General features: G+C 43.9%; 2 protein-coding genes across 2 annotated transcripts; one reads left to right on the top strand and one right to left on the bottom strand.

Annotated features, from left to right (window-relative positions):
• The first annotated feature begins 969 nt into the window (after positions 1–969).
• On the top strand, positions 970–2874 carry LOC121813647. Its single transcript, XM_042217532.1, has 4 exons — positions 970–1432; positions 1508–1630; positions 2204–2253; positions 2500–2874. Exons 1-4 carry the CDS (start codon positions 1057–1059, stop codon positions 2590–2592), a joined length of 642 nt encoding a protein of 213 aa, XP_042073466.1. The 5' UTR covers positions 970–1056; the 3' UTR covers positions 2593–2874.
• Positions 2875–8520: 5646 nt separating this feature from the next.
• Positions 8521–14100, bottom strand: LOC102290530 (caspase recruitment domain-containing protein 8; the record flags this gene model as incomplete). The annotated part of the gene is made up of 7 exons (XM_042217531.1): positions 8521–9488; positions 11673–11814; positions 11890–12006; positions 12129–12388; positions 12507–12721; positions 13365–13420; positions 13509–14100. Coding segments are annotated over 7 exons (1702 nt in total), but the record flags the coding sequence as incomplete, so codon positions are not given.
• Positions 14101–15862: the final 1762 nt, after the last annotated feature.

Here is a 15862-nt window from a genome sequence, read left to right as displayed (position 1 = left end):
AAACAGAGAGTAGATCCTTTAGATCCAACATCCTGTTTCATAAACCTGTGAAAACTATCAACCTCCTTAAGTCTGACTCAGGCTGTTTGTCCTCAGCAGCTCCTGAAGTTTCATATCAGTGATGGTGTCGTTCAGCTTCATCGTACAGCTGAGACTTCTTCATGAAAGTGATTTGTCAGAAACATCAAAGTCGCCTTTACAGCTCCATCACTTTGAGATGAGCTCAAACAAACATGCTGAGCTGTAGCTGCATGTTTGTTTGCAGTTCAGTCACTTCCTGAGAAAAATGCACGACTTCATATCTGTGCAGAGACGTGAAGGTTGAATTAAACATTTATAGCCTGGATTTTAAATCCTGATTTATAATAAAATTATAAATAATTACTACTTCTTTGGTGATGCTCTGATGGCTCCTCCAGTTCAATGAATTCCCTGTCCTGTGTCTTCTTCACATGAAATTTGGATTTTTATCATCTTTTCACATCAGAATCAAAGTGAAACTAGACGAATGTGGACAAAGCATCATGGATGAGCTGTGGTGCCCAGCAGGAGCCTCAGGAGTTTAACCTGTTTAGAGCTTTTTGTTGTTGTTAATGGGCTTTTTTCTTCCTTTCATGAGGATTTGAATCAGAGCGTTTGTTTCTTCTGTGTCCTCTTCAGCACCTTCTGCTGATAGTGATGCTAGTTTGACAGGAAACCTGAGAAATCCCTCATAAACCTTTATGATGAGATTCAAATGGATATAATGGAGGTTTGGCAGTCTGCTGTCTCTGCTGTGTTTGAGATACTTACTTGAATATTGTATATTGTATATTGCATAGCTTTTTTTTGTTATACGTAAAATTGTATTGTATTTATTTAAATTTTTACTTTTTAATTATTTTATTTGCATTTTTTAATCACTAGGGTTTGAGAGTAACGAAATTTCTATTCTCTGTATGTCCTGTACATGTGGCAGAATTGACAAATAAAGTTGACTTGACTTGAGATGAGTAGTTTCATATTAATGTTCACTGACTGCATTAAAGCAGCAATAACCAGAGCTCTGCTGTCCTGATGATGTTCACTAACAAAAAGCAGAAAGTTAAAAACATTTTTCTGACGTTAATTTTTATTCTCCATCACTTTTCTCCTCCAGATCCTGTACCAACTCCTGCAGTGAAGAAAGTGAGTGTGAGCTCTGAGAGCTGCTCCTTACTGTGTTGGGTGGACAGAGAGACCACACTGCTGTGGTTCAAAGACGAGCAGATGCTGAACCAGAGCAGCTCTGCGCTCTCTCTGCCTCTCACTGTGCACAAACAGGACTTCAGCTCCTCTTACAGATGTGTGGCTGCAAACCCTGCAGAGGAGAAAACTCTTCCTGTCCGTGTGAGAACCACCTGTGGAGACACAGACGACAACGACACCAACAGCTCGAATAAACCAAGAAACTGTGAGATTATTTCCAACTGTGATTTTAAACATGTTGTTCACTGTGTTTGCTGACATCTGATTTCCTGTTTGACAGATAACATCCTCATTATAATCTTCTGTGTCCTGAGTGCTACCATCATCATCGTCATCGTCATCATCATGAAGAGGAAGCATCCTGTCCAAGACAAGTTTAAACTCCTACAAGCTGCAGGCAGAGGTTTGTGTTCTTGAATATTTCTTTTCATATTTGTAATCTTGTTCTGAGACGTGAAGATCAAAGTGTAAAACATGTTTATGGAGGAAGTGCAGCAACAACCCCCCCATGACCAAACCACCAAACCAAAGCGGTCCTCCAGCACAGAAACAGCTGTGAGCAGACACATGACAGATTATTAGTTACTACAAATGTAAGAAGTAATCCGAGTACTTTCACTGGACCGACTCAGGTCCACCTGGTTCTGACAGACGCAACAACTGAGCCAAAAATCCTTTGAAGCTGAAAGTGTGAAAGTGCTGCCAGGTGAGTGTCACCTGTCTGCTGCTTGGAGGTCATTTCCTGTCACATGTGTTCCAGCTGATCCAGCTGTGATGAGCCGGCTGTCTTTAAACAAGCTGCAACAAGAGACACACACAGCTGTTTTCTACATTTACTCAGCTCCAACATTCACCAACTGTAACTGATCACAGTAGTAACTAGTTACTCCTGACGCTGCAGAGTATCATGCAGACGTGGACAGAGTAGGTGTCACATGTCTAACCTGAGGCTTCCATGAACTTTGTGTTTTCACAGCTCCTGTGGATGAAGTGGTCCTTTACACTGGCACAGCTGACAGCAGACAGGTGGGTACCTGCTCACACCGGCAGCTCAGAGTTCATGCAGCTCAGTGGAAGCTGACTACATGCAGACACACAACAAACACATGAAACACTAAAGTCAGGAGTGTGTTGCAGTCACAGTTCTTCTGCTGGAACATGAACTTCCACACAGATCACATTCTCCCTCTGGCTGCTCTCCACCAGGAGAAGCAGCCGTCTCCGCTCCCATGTTTCACTGCGTTGCTTATTCCCGTGTTTCTCCTTCTCCAGGGTGGGATTTTAGCAGCTGTATCAGGAACCAGTGATGGCTCCAGTCTGACAGCAGTGTCTTACAAACTGGTGCTCGTCACACGAGAGGTGTGACTGGCTGGAACGTCCGAGGAAAGCTGGACTCTGGAAAGAAGTTTTCCTTTGGTGCTGATGATTTGGATTAATCATCATCCAATCATCTTTAATTTCACACTTTTGTCCACAGTTCAAACTCCAGCAGCTCACAGAGCTCATCACTGCCTCCGTCAGCTCACAGGGCGCCCCCTTGTGGTCACTGACAAGCTGTTCACAAATTAGATTTGATGTCATTTATTCTCATCTTCCCGACTGTTGCTGCAAATACATCAAATAAATAACAGAAGCTTTGTGAGTGTTTCTCTTCCTACTCTTTGACTTCCAAACCACAAACAGGAAACATCCACACACATCCTCAGCTCCACGTGGATAAAATGACCATAGCAAAGAGCTAACGGTTCACACACTGCAGAGCTGCTTAGTGACGTTTGGAGCACAGCTGCTGTCAATGTTAATGAACATGCCCACTCATCTTACTGATCTCAGTCAATGAAGCTCTGTGATGTTTTATCTTTTAAATACATTTTTACATTAAATTCACTAAATCATAACAACAGTTTATTATGAAGTAAATGTAAAGAGAGAGCACATCAATGCAATGACCACACAGCACCACCAGGGGGCAGAAGCGTCTCACTGGTGACAAGTTTTACACCAAAACAATGAATAAAAGCAAAGAAAAGACTGTTTAACAGATTTTATGTGAGCACGTTTTAGTAAGAGATGCACAGGAAGCTGATTCAAAAGGCTGTGGGTTTGAATCCCAGTACAAGAAAACAAAGACTAGAACAAAATGTGCTCACGTTTGTTTACATGATAGGGTGCCCACACAGGGGCGGTCCTAGCCTGTTTGGTGGGTTTAAATGTTTTTGCAGATGCCATGACTCCGCCCCCAGCACGATGTCGCCCTGGGCAACCGCACATGTTGTCCTTATCAAAAACCGCTACACACACCACTCACCACACACAACAGTTGCTGTTGTTGCCATATAAGGGAATCCCCATGGTCTGTTTTATAATAAATTTTAATAAAAGCATTACAAGTGTTTGTAAGTCAGAGTTTCTTTTCAGCTGCGTGACAAACAGATGTGATTCATAACAGTTGGAATGTGAGTGTGCAGGTCTGTGAAGCCCCCTCCACACCATAATGAGGGTCTGTGGGTCTGTGGGTGGGTTGCAGAGGGAATTGTGTATGGTGTGGTACATTCTTGATAACCCTGCAAGAGACAAAGAAAGAGCCGGAGGAGGTGGAGGTCTGGTGCTTATTCTGGCCGCCTCGCTGTGTTTTCATGTTCTCTCTCTATGAAGCTGTCGCACAAAGTGTTTCTCTCCTGTTTCTTATTGAATATTCAAAGGCTGATTATTACTTTGTTTACTGTTTACATTCTCACCTTCCTGTTTTCTTTCAGTTCTATTATAACTGTTATTTTGGTGGTTACTTGTCTCCATCTTCTCTGATTGCCTTGCTGTATATTTGTAGCGCTGTCACGTGTGCTCCCTGTAAACACTTCACAGTGTTTAACCTGCACAAACGTCGCTGCCTCTCATATCTTTGGTTTGTAAACTGTGACATTAATCTGGAGGAAATGTTCTCTGACCTTCTTGTTTTCACTCAGACTGTTTTACACTTTTTTATACGTGATTCCAAAAAACCAAACATACGTCACTGAGACAGATCAGCTATTAGAGTCATAAATAGTAACACATGAACAGTTACAGCCCGACCTTCACATAGTCATTAACTGACTCTCACATCTGAAGCCAGACATCACGTCTGCATGTGTGCTGAAATGGTGAAAAACATTAGAACAAAGAAAATGGTGAAAAACATTCCCCATGAACCGGGAGAGCCTGTGCATCACATCCTGTCCTCGTCGGTGATCATATCCCATCGACTGTGCCTCCTGCCATCAGCTCATGACCTGTAACACTGACGGCGGCTGAGAGGAGTTTGGATTTAATAAAGTAGCTGAAAACAAACTCCACACTTCCTGTTCTCAGTTTTCCAGGTGAAACATGATCTGACAGGACAGGTAAAGTCTGCAGAGCAGCATGTTAGAATATCCAGTAGAAACAAGGACATTTACAGCCTGATATCTGCAGCCTTACAGAATAAACTCGGCCTCTCCCCGTCTGTGCTCAGCTGTTCATAAATAATTCAGAGTTGTTGTTTCTGTGCATTCCTCATTAGTGTGTCACTCGTGATCCGATCACACCCACAGCAACTCACTCACACACTTTTTATTCTTGACTCATTCTCAGCACCATCATGAATCCATCAGATTCTCCTGTGTTTTCATGATCAAGGTTTCTTTCCTGGTTTCAGATATAAGAAACTTTATAAAAATAATAGTAGAGCCTGAAATATGAGGCTGATATGTTTGCTGGTATTAACGGTTTGCTGATAAAGCTGCAGACAGTATCTGTATCAGCATTATAACAGCAAATGAACTAAAAAGTGAAAAAATAAAATAAAGAAGAGACGGAGAAACAATCTTTGTCCACCGGATGTTACCAGCTGGGCAAACAGATAATTCACAACTTGTGATATAAAACTTTTCATTTTTAAACTGCATTGTCCTTTTATGTCTGAAGGTTCTCAGTCATCCAGGTCATCGTAGTCAAAGGAGCTTGCAAAGAAAAGCGTCTGGACTTCTTTAAGTTGCTTGAAGACGTTTCACCTCTCATCCAAGAAGCTTCTTCAGTTCTAAGGTCAAATGGTGGAGAGTCCCAGATATAAACCTAGTGGGAGTTTCCCCCCACAGAGGGACAAAAGGACCCCCTGATGATCCTCTAATCGCCTGAGCCAAGGTGTGAAACTGGGTGTGGGTCCCAATCAGCCAGAGTTTCGGGTGAGTTCATTGTGAAACCTGGCCCCACCTTATCATGTGAATTCCTGAGGTCAGATGGCCCAGGATGTGAGTGGGCGTTAAGGCGTCTGGGAAGGATCTCAAAACTGGATTATAGATGGCAGAGAGTTGGTGTCGTAAACCCCGCCTCTGTTCAAAGATGGTCGCTCACAGTGGACATAGATGCTTCTTTCACTCCTCTTTATACACATGTATATGTCACAACCCGGCTCATAGGAAGTGACAAACAAATGGGAGACCACACACAGGCTTTTAAAGACTGTAAGACATATTTAATGAAAATAAGGTAAAGCAACTTAAACACAATTTAAAGGACATAACAGCCATAACTGAAACTTCCAAATGAACATGACAAGTGCCAGAGAGAGCGTCAAAGCCAGCCACCACTGGTTCAGTCAAGGTGTCTTTATATACACTGGGACTGGCCTCTCAGGTGTGCTGCATCAATAATTGGGTCAGCTCCACCTACCTGCAAGAAACAGGTAAAAGAAAAAGCAAAACACAAGGCCAGCCCACTCCTCTTTCAAACCATCTGTCCTCTCTGTCCAAAATGTGAACATTGGCATCCTCAAAGAGTGACCTTTGACCTTTAGATGCAGATGGACTGCTGAGTCTTGTCCTGTGGAGGTGGCTCTTCTGTGTTGTGCCATGCGCTTGTGAAGTGGCTGTTTGGTCTCTCCGATGTAGAGGTCTGGGCATTCCTCGCTGCACTGTACAGCATACACCACATTGTTAAGTCTGTGTTTTGGCGTTTTGTCTTTCGGGTGAACCAGTTTCTGTCTGAGCGTGTTGCTGGGTCTGAAATGCACCGGGATGTCATGCTTGGAGAAAACTCTCCTGAGTTTCTCTGATACACCGGCTACATAGGGGATGACAATGTTGTTGCGTCTGTCCTTCTTATCCTCCCTCGCTGGTGTCTGGTCTTCTTTTCTGTGCCTCTTTGCTGACTTTAAGAACGCCCATTTAGGATAGCCGCACGTTTTGAGTGCTTCCTTTACATGTGTGTGTTCCTTCTTTTTTCCTTCAGGCTTAGAGGGAACATGTTCTGCCCGGTGGTGTAGGGTCCTAATTACTCCAAGTTTGTGTTCCAGAGGGTGATGGGAGTCAAAGAGGAGGTACTGGTCCGTGTGTGTGGGCTTCCGGTAAACTTCGATGTTGAGGTTGCCGTTCTCTTCAATGTGCACAGCGCAGTCCAGGAAAGGCAAACAGTCGTCCTTTGTGTCTTCCCTGGTGAACTTGATGTTTTTATCCACAGCGTTAATGTGCGCAGTGAAGGATTCCACTTCTTGTGTCTTGATTTTGACCCAGGTGTCGTCCACATATCTGTACCAGTGGCTGGGTTCCTTTCCACTTCCTCCATGTAAAGGTTGGCTACAATAGGTGACACGGGGGAGCCCATGGCACAGCCATGTTTTTGTCTGTAAAAGCCTTCGTTGTATTTGAAGTATGTAGTGGTGAGGCAGAGGTCTAACAGTGTGCAGATCTGATCGGGTGTGAAGTTGGTCCTGTCCTCCAAGGAGCTGTCTTCTTGTAGTCGTTTTCTGACCGTCTCCACGGCCTCCGTGGTGGGTATGCAAGTGAAGAGAGAGACTACATCAAACTGATCTTCAAGTAACTTAAAGAAGTCCAGACGCCTTTCTTTGCAAGCTCCTTTGACCACACCTGAGAGGTTAAAGGTCAACCTCCAGCCTTTTATGTTTGAAATGATGAAGAGTACTATACCAGAGTTTATCCACATGTGCTTTTGCTAAAAATAAATCCTCTTTATTATTAATCAAAGAAGAGTTTCTGTTGTACTGTTGCTAAGCTGCTTTAATAAAATATCCTGTGATGTCTAAGTTGGGGATTTTCCCTTTTTAACGCTTTGTGAAACAAAAAAGGTAAAAACCTGAGTATTAATCTACGTGAGTATAAACGGCTCTTACAGGTTACTCCGGCCTTCTGAGGGTAACAGATCGCCAGGGCCTAATTTTCCAGGTCACCAATTCCAGTAGTTTTCAAAGAGCAGTGATGTAGAGGGAAGCTGCTGTTAGTGGGTGTGGCTAATGGATGCTGAGCCTGCAAAGGTACGAGTCATGTGAGGTGTTCATCATCATCAGTGCTTCAAATTAAAAGCATTTCCTGTCACCTGGATCCACATCTGGACCGTAGAAAAAACCACTGAAGCCACGTTTGACCAGAATATAAATAAATATCCCACAAACTAGTGGATCAGAAGGTTTTCATTACAACAACAACAATCTTTATTTATTTATAGAGCACACATAGCTAATCTTGTAGTGATTTGAGCTACATTATGTTTTGAAGCTGATGAGAGAACAAATAAAAATAAAAGTCATATTAACACCAAAAACATGGGCAGGAGGAAGGATGGCTGAGCCAGATGTTCAGGCTGTCCTGAGTGAGCGCACAGCTGCAGTGGAAAGCAACTGACTTCAGACCAGCTGACCTGACTGCTGAGCTCCACCTGAGCTGCTCATGGTTTGGAAACCAGTTCAAATTTAAAGGAGACGAAAAAGCAAACATTCAGATTTAACTGCATGTTCTTCCTCAGTAACTGTAACTGTAATCAGTTACATGTAACTGATTACCGTTACATATCATGTTGTAAGTGTTTGTTCATTAGAACGATGGTTTCAGAGCAACGACTCCTCTGTCTCCTACCTGCTGCCTTGACTCCTCTCTCCTCCTGTCTCTTCCTCGCCTCTTCTGTTTGCATCTTAAGAGGGAGGGTCTAAGATGAGGGGAGAGGAGGTGAGGGAAGGAAACTCACCTGTCCTGAAGCTGAGCAATAAGTAAAAAACAAGCCTTTAAAAAACAGACACAAGCTGCAGCGGGTGATAAACACGTGGCTTCTTCTGCTTCATAAAGATGAAGTTTTTGCCATGACATCGAGAACAGAACATCACGGCGTCGAACATCAATTCAATTTTATTCATATAGCGCCAAATCACAACATAAGTCGCCTCAAGGCGCTTCATAGATACAGAGAAAAAAACCCAACAATCATATGACCCTCTATGAGCAAGCATCAACGTGCAGGAAATAAACGCTTAAACCACAGAACGCAAACAAACACAATCAAAGCATTTTTATTGGAACTCGTGTGTTTAAGTGTTGATACTGTTATTGCGTCAGTTTACAGAGCACAGCTCACAGGTATAGAAACATTTGCATATATAGTGTTACGAGTCTTAATACTTCAATGAAAAACACACTTCCTGCATCGTCCTGTTCATTCAGACTGAAAGTCCCAAAAACTCAGCTGATGGTTTTTTCTTTTCATCCACCTGCTGCACAAAGAACTGAACCTTTATAACACAAGTAATAACACGTTACACTCAACACTGCAGGCCTTCGCTGCATTTTATTAACCTTTGTGTTGTATTTCCACATAAGCATGGTTCACGACCACAGGCTCTGCTGGCTTCACTGATCTGAGTCCAGCTCACATCATTCACCAGTGCAGCTGTGTCTCACTCTTTCTACTTTCTCTGTCCTCCTGTCTGACAAACACTAACATTTATAAAATACATTTCAGACATTCTTTGCAGAAAAAACTGGAATTTTTCTTTTATGGATATTTACTGGACGTCTCCCCTCACGTCTAAGCTCATCTGCTTTCTAAGAAGTGTGATCAGTGGAAACATAATCGTGACTTTAAGAAGAAAGAAAGGAAATTTTAGTTCAACGAGTCTCTTTGTTCGTGTCACAGATTTGTGCTTCACATTAAGCCGAGCTCTTTGCACAGATACGGATCGTTGGCGTAAAAGACGGCGATCATTTTTGAACTTGCTTCAGCTCCTTTCTTTCGCACCATGTCGATCAGGTCTCGAGCTTTCTCGCCTCTCGGTTTGGCTCTGGCCGCTTCGCCCTCAGCATCAGTTAGCACGGTGACGTGCTGCAGCTCGTCCAGCAGCTTGTTCAGAACCGGATCCGACACTTTATCGACGAAGTTTGTGCGAGCGAGTCGCAGCTTCTCTGCTGAGGCGCTGTTCCCCATCTGAAGAGGACTTCCACCTGGAGAGTCAGCCGAGGATGAAGCTGAAAAAATACGTTTAGAGTCAGAAACACAGTGAGCACATTTCAGTGCAACATTTCTACAAATCAGATCAGTGATTCTGAGCAGGACAGCAAACGTCCCAAAGCTGGTTTTCTTTAATGGACACAACGGTCGTGTGATTTCTGTCCTTTAAAAATACAGTTTTTACAGAGGAGACACTTTTCTTCAGGGATTGTTTACAGCAGCACATTTATCTGGTGATCTAATGAGACTTTGTAGGATTAGGATTCAACTTTATTGTCATTACACGTGTTTGAATACAGGGTAAGAAATACAGTTTGCATCTAATCAGAAGTGCAATAGGAGCAGATTACATACAGATTAGCGTTGGATAAAAGGTGGGAACAGTTATGCACAGATTATGTACAAATAGTAAGTAAATATACAGATGTTTATATTGCTATACAGACCAAATGTACAGATGTGCTACATCGATACAGATGCATGATGTGTGGTAAACAGCGCTATGAATACATCTACAGCCGTGGAAGCGTAGCTCTCTGAACAGTGGACGCACTATAACAGAGACTATGTCAGTGTCCTAAACTACAGCAGTAACCAATGTGAGCATGTGGTGAACGTTGAGAATGAATGACAGTCATGATCATGGTCACTGGGAGGGATGGGGGGAGGAGGAGTGTAGGAGTTAGGTGAGTGTGGATGGAAATGTTCAGCGGGGGGGTGAGTTCAGTTCGGTGACAGCTGTGGGGAGGAGCTCTTCCTAAACCTGCTGGTTTTAGTCTGAAGGCTCCTGTAGCGCCTTCTGGAGGGGAGGAGCTGGAAGAGTTTATTGGCAGGATGAGAGGAGTCCCTGAGAATTGATGCGTAGACATGTCTTCTTGTGGACATCCTCAACGGCAGGAAGTGGAGTCCCTGTGATGCATTGGGTGGTTTTCACTGCAGTGCCTAGCGTTCGGTAACAGTTCCCAGACTGGGACACAGTTGGTCAGGATGCTCTCCATCACACACCAGTAAAAGTTACCCAGTATGTCATAAGACAGGTGATTCTTCGTCAGTGTCCTCAAGAAAAAGAGGCACTGATGGGCCTTCTTGACCAGGCTGGAGGTGTCAGTTGACCAGGTCAGATTCTCAGAGATGTGGGCCCCCAAGAACTTGAAGCTGGAGACTCGTTCAACAGCTGTGCCATTTATGTAGATGGGGACATGGGTGTCTGTCCTCTCCCACCTGAAGTCGTTCAGGCATGCTGGTGATGAGCGTTTCAGCACTGGCACGATGAAGGTGGTCTTGAAGCACGCTGGTACTACTGCCTGGGCAAGCGACGTGTTAGAGATGTCTGTGAAGACTCCTGCAAGCTGCTCAGCACATGCTGGAGGCTCATGTCCAGGAATGCCGTCAGGGCCAGCAGCCTGGTGAGCGTTGATACTGCTCAGTGCGTTATGGACATCTATGGTGGTAAGAGAAGGTTATGGCAGTCATCAGAGGGCAGGGTTCTGGCAGACTTTTCCTTGTCGTCCTTGTCAAAATGAGCGTAGAAGCTCATTGAAGGAGGAAACATTCATGGTGTGAATGCCCAGCCACAGGCATCGTGGGTCCTAGTTGACAAAGTGTTCCTCCAGCTTGTAGCTGTGCTCGGCCTTCTTGGTGCCCCTCTTCAGGTCTGCCCTGGACGTACTGCAGGCCTGAGCGTCACCTGATCTGAAGGCATTGTTACGTGCCTTTAGTAGAAGCAGGATTTCCTTTGGCTGCACCTGAATGCTGTGTGTATGTACCAGGCTGTTTCCTTCCTGTGGGATAATCCTGGCTTTGTGTGACACACTGGTTTATAGTATTAATGAGATGGGGTGTTTCACCTCCAAGTAATCTTTTTTTTAAAAATCCCAGGAAGTTGATTCTGTTCATCTGGACAAAGACTTTTTTCGTCATTTGTTCAGCCTCGAGGCTTTTATTGCATTTAGCTGTGCAGCACTTTGGTTAATGTGTGCTGCTGTTAGATGTGCTTCGAACTAAACTGACTGTGGATGAAATTCAGAGCGCAGACTGAATCAGGCAGACGCACAGCGGTGTAAACTTAATAAACTTATTATTATTTTACATTTATTTAACAGTGAAACGAGGACGGAGATTTGAGAGAATTAAGTTCGTTTCTCTTTTATGTGCAGGTTGGATCTCTGTCAGGTTTCAGTTTGTGCTGAGTTAAGGCTCACCGGGCAGATGAAGGTCGTGCTCCCACACTCGTGTCTCCTCGGGATCTTGCACCATCAGCATCACTTCCTCTGCGTTCGTTGTCAGGATGATCTCAAAGGTCGGGTGGTAATTTGGTCCGTAATTTTCAAAAAACTCTGCACGCTGAAGCGAAATGGAAACAATTTAAAACAGCTTTGTGGACAAAGTGTCTGCTGACACTCAGCGACTGATACTCACTGCAGGCTGTATTTTAAAGTGGTGCGGGGCGCTGCTCAGACTGTACTTTTGACCTTTGTGGAAATAACAGAAGGACGGCGCTTCGATGTGCTCTGAAGCAGCGTGCTGCACTTTCACCTTCAGAGACATCACAACATTTTCTTAGTGCATGAATAGTTTCAGAGCTTCACAGCAAACAGATATAATCAGAGGATTTATTCATGCAGAAGCCATTTAATGATTTCATGATAAAGTCATACGTCGTGCAGAGGGACGTTTCCTGGGAGCAGCATCACACTGAGGATGGGGCGTGGCCTGTTTCTCAGGAAGAGCAGGACTTGGCCACGAACGGGTTTCGTCATGTAATTGAAAAACCGCTCAACGAGATCCCAGACGAGGCCGAAGGCGGAGAGGTGAGGGACGTCCACGACCACGTGAGTCTCAGTGATCTCCAGAGGCTGTATGATGCTCATGCCATCATCCGTGATGTGGACCACAGAGATGCTGTCAGAGACCAGTGCTGGGAAAACACACAGCTTCGTTCACTGCAACAGCCTCCAGAAACTTTCCATGGAAAGCAAATCAGAGCATTTTCTGCAGGTTTAATTCTCCTTCAGGTGTTTCAGTGGCGTCCTTACCCGGCTCAGGCTCACAGTGTGGGAGGTGCAGCTGACGTATAGAGTCCTGAAGACACTCGATGCCGAACAGCGGGCCTCCGGCCACTTTGTGCGCTGGTTGGAGGACCAGAGGATCCCAGATCAGAGTCTTGTAGGTGACCTCACTCTCACGAGTCACATCAAAGACCAGACCAGTCAAAGAACACTGGAACAACCCTGGACCAGGAAACAGGAACCTAAACGACACAGAACGGTTCAACATGGAGCTCAATGCTGTAGCTGTTAAATTCAGTCTAATTTAATTTATATGGTGCAAGACTGTCATCACAATAGAATTCATACTGTAAAGTAAAACCCAAGGCTTTATGTTATTATACTAGTGAGAGAATCCTAAAAGAGGAAGAAGCATCTATGGCCTTCTTCAACGTTTCCATCAGATGACAGTTAGATGATCACGTCCGTCTCTTTTAATTAAAACTTTACTTACTCGTGTGTAGGAGTTGATGGTCAGCCACTGCCTCTATTGACCATGACTTTGGTATTTTAACCAGTTATGGTATAACTAACCAAGGCCATGTTAAAGTTAACAAATGTGTGTGTTGGGAAGTTGCAAAAATATAACACATAAAAAAAGACTCAAACTGACATTCAACCTTGTAAACAGCAGTATATTAATTGGCTCCCAATACTCCATCAATTGGTGACCACCATCTACTGTCAGACACAATCTGACATTCAGACTCAACCAATCACACATTTGTTAAAAGCATTTTTGATTTTCCCCACATTCTTCTTTGCATATGTAAAGCACTCTGAGCACGTCTGTGTTTGCAGAGGACATAATCTCACAGTGGGCACATCGAGGCTTGCGTGTCGTACCTGTATGAAACGCCTGCTCTTTCTTTTCTCATCTCAGGTGTGAAGCTTGATCGAGCCTAAAAGTCCAGAGAGGGCAAATTAAATATTTTTTTTAGTCACACAAACTTGTGATGTTGGTGCTACCGAAGAACCAGAAATACTCACAGTTTCCATTTGCAGCTTCACAACCCTGCACAAGGTCAAAGTTCCACTATGAACACTGAATGCTGGGTAGAGAGGCTCGGTGAACGTGGTGTGGAAGGTATGAATGAGAGTTTTTTTGTCACCAGAAAGTGAATAAAAGGACAGAGTGCCGGCTGGCCAGTCCAGAAACAGTCCCAGTCTCCTGCGTCTGGCCAGGAATGCTTGGACGTCGATGTGTGGGACCGGTATAAAAGTTTCCCTCAACCCGTGTCGGAAGGAGTAACCGTTTGAATTGGTGATGCTGAAACACCAGCTCTTGTCAGTATGGTCAATTTCTGTGTCCCAGCGTCCCTTCCTCGGCAGGCTCTTATATGCAACACCAATATTCACAAACGCTTCCCAGTCCACCTCCCAGTAGCAGCGCCCAGTCAGAGCCTCTCGACACAGCACCTGCTTCACTTGGTCAAATCTCTCTGGATGATCAGGATACGACTGCTTTTCCTCAGTGCTGCTTACTTTCCTGTCACATTCAGACAGGACGAGGTTTTCATTCACAGTGTTGGGGTCGAATGTGAGATCACAGGCATCTGTGAAAGAGATGCAGTGAGTGAAGCTTCAGCTCAGTCGATGTTACAGAGAAACTCAGTGACACTTACACTTGTTCAGAAGCTGTGGGTCGACCCAGTGCTCTTCATCGTGGTCCACACTGAGGCAGAAGAGGTCAGACTGTTATTATTAGTAAATAAACATGAAATAATCTAATATGATAATCATGTTTTGTCAAGGCACCGTGACAGGAAATTATTGCCTTGAGTTGATAAAATTAGTTCACAGATGCAGAGAAAACAACCTTATCAGAGACACAAAACTCAATAAAAAAATGGTCAGAGGACAAGTAACGAGCACCTGATATGAAACAACAAAGGTGAAGCAGCACTCAGAGACATGCTCCACCCTGTGGCTTTGGTCTGGGTGGAGAAAGATTCGGTCTTCTTTCATCGAGCAGTGTTGTCAAACTTTACTCCAGATAAGCATTTATAGGAGCAGGTAAGCACTGATAAAGCCAAACATTTCTAACAGGAAAAGAAGTTTGTTTCTGTATTTCAGCTTTTAGCACTGCTGTGGGGTACATTTCTCAAATCTCACTTTGACCTGGTCATTGGGACAAAGAGATTACAATGTTCTCATAATGTTTGTTATCTACAGAACCCAGGGTTATTTAGTTTGACATCACAGTTTTAGAGCTGAGGAGCTGTTAGCCACTGGAGTCGGTAATGTTGCCTTCAGGTACAGGTATTAAAAAAACAACAGCCTAAGATTTTAAATCTTTCTATGTAAAATCCCATTAACCACTGTTATTTATAACACTTACTGACTGAACTGCAGTCAGCACTCTGTTGCTCATGTTTAACCGGGACCTGAAACACTACACGTATAAAGGCTCATTTACATCATGGAGCCCTGCTCTCAGATGTAACTCTATCTGTGAAGCTGGATTTAAGGAATAAATGATTAAAGTCAAAGTTTTAAAAACATGTTTAGCGCCAACTTCTGTCAGTACAAGCGTGATGTCATGTGGTTGGTTGGCATTTACATTAGTTTATGTTAGCCAACTAGTGACATGATTGATACCTCGGAGGAAAATAAGGACACTGAAACTAAACATCAGTGTAAGAGGATCACTTCAGTGCTGCAACAATGAGTTTATATTAAACTCAGGATGTACTGTCCACTTTACTGTCTGTCTTTAGCAGGAAGTGACGGTTCGGTAATTGGCTAGCTGCACTCAAACGGGCAAATCCAGCTGTTAGCCGTGATGGTGGGGTTTGTAAAGCACTTTATAAATGAGGACTGTGTGGAGGAGAGTCTGTTTGAGTCACCAGACCAACAAACTGGAGTCCGACACCCCAGCTTTTCCTCATCAGGCCAAATCGTGTAATCAGCTGGCAAAAAATCAGAATCAGCATACTTTATTAATCCCTAGGGAAATTATGTGGGTTACAGTTGCTCCAGCACAGTAACATTAACAAAAACAGACTAAACTATTTGACAGTACTATATGTTAAAACATATACAAATCATCAAATAATAAATATCCAGGGTTGACAGATGTGATTATAAATAATCATCAAGAATAATGACAGCAACATTATCGAGTAAGAAAAGAGTGTGTGTAAAAAGGATGTAACTATTGCAGTGATTACAGAGGGTTAGATGGAGGAGTTGTACAGGGAGATGGCCACAGGCAGGAATGTTTTCCTGTGTTGGACAGTGGTGCTTTTTGGTAATCTCAGTCTCTCACTGAGCGTGAAGGCATGCCGGCTCGGACGTCGCCCGGATCAACAAGGTCCGCGTCAGGTGTTGAGGAACCAGGG

Source organism: Haplochromis burtoni, unplaced genomic scaffold (assembly GCF_018398535.1).
Source record: "Haplochromis burtoni strain Fernald_Lab_line unplaced genomic scaffold, NCSU_Asbu1 Contig_2149, whole genome shotgun sequence".
NCBI lineage: Eukaryota > Metazoa > Chordata > Actinopteri > Cichliformes > Cichlidae > Haplochromis > Haplochromis burtoni.
The sequence above is the reverse complement of the archived record's forward strand: the minus strand, read 5'-3'. Positions and strand labels throughout refer to the sequence as shown.

Coding starts and splice junctions, on each gene's coding strand:
- LOC121813647 (XM_042217532.1), top strand. CDS start 1,057: ATGATGTTCACTAACAAAAAGCAGAAAGTTAAAAACATTTTTCTGACG. Junction 1,631..2,203: donor CCTACAAGCTGCAGGCAGAG/GTTTGTGTTCTT, acceptor GTGTTTTCACAG/CTCCTGTGGATGAAGTGGTC. Junction 2,254..2,499: donor GCACAGCTGACAGCAGACAG/GTGGGTACCTGC, acceptor CTCCTTCTCCAG/GGTGGGATTTTAGCAGCTGT.